General features: G+C 56.4%; 1 protein-coding gene across 4 annotated transcripts; it reads right to left on the reverse strand.

The window, feature by feature from the left end:
* Positions 1-445: 445 nt before the first annotated feature.
* Positions 446-5,092, reverse strand: LOC128826844 (phospholipase A2 inhibitor and Ly6/PLAUR domain-containing protein-like). Of its 4 annotated transcripts, none has more exons than XM_054010348.1 (5): positions 4,873-5,092; positions 3,695-3,858; positions 2,969-3,097; positions 2,165-2,329; positions 451-1,461 (listed from the first exon to the last, which is right to left on the reverse strand). In XM_054010348.1, exons 1-5 carry the CDS (start codon positions 4,884-4,886, stop codon positions 1,121-1,123), a joined length of 813 nt encoding a protein of 270 aa, XP_053866323.1. In that variant the 5' UTR covers positions 4,887-5,092; the 3' UTR covers positions 451-1,120. The 4 variants fall into 4 exon arrangements, with proteins under 4 accessions (XP_053866325.1, XP_053866326.1, XP_053866323.1 ...); XM_054010349.1 differs by lacking the exon at positions 4,873-5,092 and adding an exon at positions 4,093-4,193; XM_054010350.1 differs by lacking the exon at positions 4,873-5,092 and having other exon boundaries at positions 446-1,461; positions 3,518-4,068.

The following is a 5,092-nucleotide window of genomic DNA, read 5'->3' on the forward strand; positions in this document are numbered from 1 at the left end:
GGGGGAACCCCACTCTTCTTCCAGCGCGGTCCCCAAGTTGCACCCATGTTTCTTTGCAAGATGCCCTGGCCTCTGAATCATTATCATTGGCCTAGCAAAGGGAGGTCCTGCACGCCATATGACAACATCTCTGCTATGGCAAAGGGGGCCATGCAGAGCCCGTGGCCTGGGGGTACCCTGCTATGGGGGGCACATAGAGTAAGGGAGTGCAATGTTCTCATCTTAAGAGGCAATGAAGCAGCTGACCCTCCGGGCAGATGTTTCACTAGTCGGACAAGCTTGCAGTCCATTTTTTTTCATGCAACATCTTCCCAAGGTGGCTGTGGCAAGCAGCAGGAGAAATTGGTCTCTGCATGAATCTCTGACTCCAAAAATATTCCCTGAGAGTTTGAACAGAAATTAAGGGGACAACCTGCATGCCATTTATACCCACCTCTGTTCCAGGACTGGTGGAAACAATGTAAACAAGCAACCTCCCCTAAGGAAATACTAGACTTTGCCCCACGGATTTCTCTTCCAGTGGGAAACTGACCTACAAGGCACCAGAATTCTGCTGCTACTTGGCAAAGGGTGGAAAATATTGTTACCCCTTATGACCAGAGCGGATCACCAAAAATTTGAGATCTTGAGGGTCATTCCCATTAGGAAGAGAAATTGGCATTGGAAACAGGGCTATCTTTGATGGAATCCTGCGTAGCTACAAACAATGTATTTGCCCACCATCCAAAGCCCCTTTCCAGCCACTTTTCTGCCCAAAAGCTCTGTCTTAGCTTTTCCCAAGGCCACATTCCCAGTCCTTGTTCTATCTCTGTACTGGGCTATTCTGCCCCTGCTCCCTGGTCTTCTGCTTCTCTCCCATGGACCCACCCTCGCCAATCATAGGTTTGGGAAACTTCACAACCCACATGGCTTAGCTTCTGCTCAGTCTTGCCATGTTTGAAATATGCAAAGGGTCACCAAGTCTTGCTGGGATGTCCAGTGGGGGCTGGGAGCCAGGACTCTGGGGTTTGCTCTCCAGCTCTGTGAAGGGAGTGGAGTCTAGTGGTTAGAGCAGGGGAGACTGGGATCCAGGACTCCTGGGTTCACTCCCGGGCTCCGGGAAGGGTGTGGGGTCTAGTGGTTAGAGCAGGGGGGCTGGGAGCCAGGGCATAGCATGATCATGCAGCTCTTTGTTTTGAGTGATGGCCTTTATGGTTTCCGCTGTTACTAAGCGAAGGGGTGTTTCCTGGCTCCCCAGCTCAGCCAGCACGGACGAGCCCCAGGACACCCCCCAGCTCCCCGGGGATTTAACCCGCCCCAGAGTGAAGGAAGCCGCACCTTGCGCCAGCATCCCAACGATGACAGCACATTGGTCGGCACCTCCAGTGCAGCGCAAGCTCTCGTTGCTCTCACAGCTCTCAAAGCCTGGGGAGTAGCAGGCCGGGCACTGCAGGCCATTGCGGATGTTGCTGATAGCCTGCCCTGAAAGGCAGACAGGGAAACAACCATTTGCTCCAGGAAGAAACCACGGCAGGAGAACGTAGGACAGGCAGAACCCTCCCAGGTCATCAACCCAGCACTTGGACCCGCTCAGGCAGCTAGCATGGTTATTTGCCCCCACTCCTCCAACGGGCAGCTGTCCCACCACCCCTCTCCTCTGGCCGCTAGAAACATCCTGACTTCCAGCCTCGGTCGCTTCCTGGCCTGTGTGTTCCCACGCCCGCGTCTTCCACCAACTTTGAACGTTCTTATCCCTCAGGGCTGCTTCCCCCCATTGCGTTCTGGGGCACATGCTGGACCACTCAGGGCTTGTGTCTGCCTTGCTCTGCGTGCATTTGCTCCTTTCAAGAGACAAAACCCAGCAGTTTCCAGTAGCCCTGCTCTGCACCTGGCCCAGTTTGAATTCATCTGCCTTGAATTTGGGGGACCACAGCTGGACACAGTGTGCAAGGAAAGGTCTTACCAGGACAAAGGCTTTAAAACTTCCCTCTCTCCCCTGGACATGTCTCATCCACACTTGCTTCCCATGACAAATAACTTCCCCCCCAAACTGCCCGCTTGCCCCAGGGTCCTCGGAAATCTGGCTTTTCCCCGAGGCCAGGAATAGCAGCTCCTTGGAGGTTTGGGGTTTGACCCAGAGGCTTCCCTGCGGCCACAAATCCGACCCGCCGCCAGTGATACATACTGATGGGCATTAAATGGGCGTTGCAGTCATTGGTCTTGCAAATTTCCGACCGGATCTCCACGGTCACTGTGGCCCCGAAGTAAAAAGCCAGGAAGCCCGTGAGGCTCTGGCGGGAGTCGGCGCAGGACTGGTACGTGCCTCCATTCCACATGCTAGACTGAAAGGCTGCAGAGCGAGAAGAGGACGTCACGCACCGGATACACCGACGGAGCCACCGCAGTGTCACGGCCCCCGTTAAATATTGGTACGAGCAGATCCTTAGAGCAGACCCCCACCCCACCTCATAACCATCACCAGGCGCCTCTGTAGGACCACAGGGCTGGAAACAGCGGGGGGTTTGTCCCATGGTGCCCTCCCTTCTAGGCTAAATTCCAGCACCCAGACTGGTGTTGCCCCCCAAAACAATGGGGGAGTGGGGCAGGCACTTCCCTTTGGCTGTCATATTGTCCCTGGGGACAAGAAACTTAGTCCCCAGGCCTGGAGAGCCCCTCGCTGCCAGTGGGCTCCCTGCAATCACCTGGCGAGCACCCCATGCCGCCACTAGTTGGAAGGGATCTCATCCAGTCCAGCGCCCGGCACTGAGGGCGGACCAAGGCAACCTAGACCAGCCCTTACAGGTGTTCATCCAACCTGATCAGAAAACCTCCGCTGACAGGGACCCCATCCCCTCCTGCTGGGAGTAGCTGGTTGGCTGCCTTTGGCTGCATTCAGACACACGATGGCTAGGAAGCCACCTGGGAAAAGTATCCGAGAGCAGGGTTCCCGCCACACCCCGCAGCTGCCGCGAAAGCCAACGGGACTCACCGAGCATGTTGTGTTCTTGAACGATGATGCAGGCGTCCTGGGGAGAGGAGCAGATCTGGGGGAGGTTGTGGAAACAGCTTTCTCCAGATTTGCAATAGAAACAGGTCAGAGGCATCCCTGAAAAGAGAGCTGGGGTCGGGGGAGAAACTCATCTTTGTACCCACTACCAACTTCCAGCTTCCTGATTTCCAAATCCTTCCCGGGCCCTGTCCAGGCTACAGCTGTTATAACAGCACCGCTAATGGTGCTGCCAGAGCATAGATGCTTCCCACACTGGAATAAGGAGCTGTGATGAAGTGGCCATGTTCTGCATATTTTTATGAAGCTGTTTCATGCCTCAGTTTCCCCTGGACTTGGCATTACTACCCGGTGGCCCAGGGGAAAGGGTTGAGTGTGCAAAAGCCCTTGGAAGTGTGCAATAGCCCCGCTCACCTACAGCCACCCTCACTCAAGGGGACGCTATTCCACCCCAGGGCTGAGGAGCAGATCAAACCACCAAGGGGCTGTGACGTCTTCTGCGTTCACCCGATAATTGCCCATAAACGTTACCCTGCCGGGTCCCAACGGCGGCAGAAAATTTCCCATCCTGGCCATTCGTGGATGGAAAATGGACCTTGGCAAAGGGCTGAATATTCCGACGTCACCACCCGATTGCCTGGGGGCCCAGATGACCCAGAAACTGAGGCGAGGGGCAGACAGGAAAGCAGAGGACGTAGTAGTTCTTACAAAACAGGGGTGCATCAACACAGCTTTCACCATCATCTCCAGCTGTTTGCTTCGGGCCCATTTCCCTGTGAGTTCTCCATGCGCAGGTCTCTTCACAGAGGCTCTGAGCGGTGCCCGCACGTGGCCTCGGGGGTCTGAACCCAAGAGTTAGAATGTGGACAGGACTAGAAGAAAATGAAATGGGTTAAGACCAGTAGACAACACTCCAGGATGGCCAGACAGCGTCAGAGCAAAGATTCCTCCAGCCCAGAGTCCTGTCTCTGACGGACGCCAACGCCAGGCGCCCCAGAGGGAATGAAGAGAACAGGGCGATTAGCGAGTGATCCACCCCTCAGCCACTCCCAGCTTCTGTCAAACAGAGGCTATGGGGCACCGAGAGCAGCGGGCTGGTCCCTCACCACGCTGGCTAATAGCCATCGGTGGACCTCTCCTCCAGGATCTGATCTAATTCTCTTCTGAACCCAGTTATACTTCTGGGTTTCACAACATCCCCTGGTGGGGGCACCATTTAGGGAGCACTGGGGGGGGGATTCTGCCCCCCCCCCAAGTTTGCTACCACTGCGGGGTACAAACAGGAAAATTAACCCCTGCCTCGCGCTCTCCCCGGAGGAACCCGCAGCCCGTAGCTGGGCTCTGAGTGGGACGTGGCTGCTGGCTGACAGGACTGTCCCCCGGGAGCTGCACCGACAGCTCCCCCCTGCCCCCTCTTGACGCCGGGCTGTGGGATGTAAATCCCCGGCTGTGTGGGCTGCTGCTGCTCCGTGGCCGGGGGAGGGAGGGGGGAGCTGTCTGCATGGCTCTGTCCGCCCCCACCCTGAGCAGAGCGGGTATAACGAGATCCCCACATGCCCCCTCCGGCTGGGCGGCTGAGAGCCTGGGCGCCCATTAGCCCCCCTGCCAGCCCCCGCAGCCAGCAGCAGCGCTCGCAGCCCCGGCACCAGCGGGCACTCGAAGCCCTTCCTGTGGGGAAATAGCTCCTCGGTCCCCGCGGGTGGGATGGGAGCCAGGGGAGGGCAGGTCCTGGGCAGCCTTGGCCCAGAGAAGGGACCTGGTGAGAGCTGAGCTCCAGGAGTCTCCCCCACAAAGCTGGGCAGTTTCATTTCCAGTGTCACCGTCGGTGCTGCCCTGAGACGTTTCAGTTGCTCCTGATGGAAACCAGAGGGTGTTATTGTCTGTACCTCGGTGTCTCCATCAGCAAATACAAATGGTTTCTTTGTTCAATTAGTCTATGGACCCTGGGACTTTTTCACAGTTCCTGGAGGGCTCTTAATTGTACCAGGTTGATGCAGCCTGGGAACAGGTCTCTTTCCCAACTTCCTTAGTATCTGAGTGTGCCCTAGATATGACATTGCTTAGAGGGCAAATTTGCTTGATAACATTTAAGACGTCTCGTGTCAG

Source organism: Malaclemys terrapin, chromosome 21, assembly GCF_027887155.1.
Source record: "Malaclemys terrapin pileata isolate rMalTer1 chromosome 21, rMalTer1.hap1, whole genome shotgun sequence".
NCBI classification, from domain to species: Eukaryota; Metazoa; Chordata; order Testudines; family Emydidae; genus Malaclemys; species Malaclemys terrapin.

What these genes read in the sequence shown, in the direction of transcription:
- LOC128826844 (XM_054010348.1), bottom strand. An exon ending in TCAAGAACACAACATGCTCG is followed by an intron (nt 2,330 to 2,968) that starts GTGAGTCCCGTT and finishes CTCGCTCTGCAG; the next exon opens with CCTTTCAGTCTAGCATGTGG. An exon ending in CGCCCATTTAATGCCCATCA is followed by an intron (nt 1,462 to 2,164) that starts GTATGTATCACT and finishes TCTGCCTTTCAG; the next exon opens with GGCAGGCTATCAGCAACATC.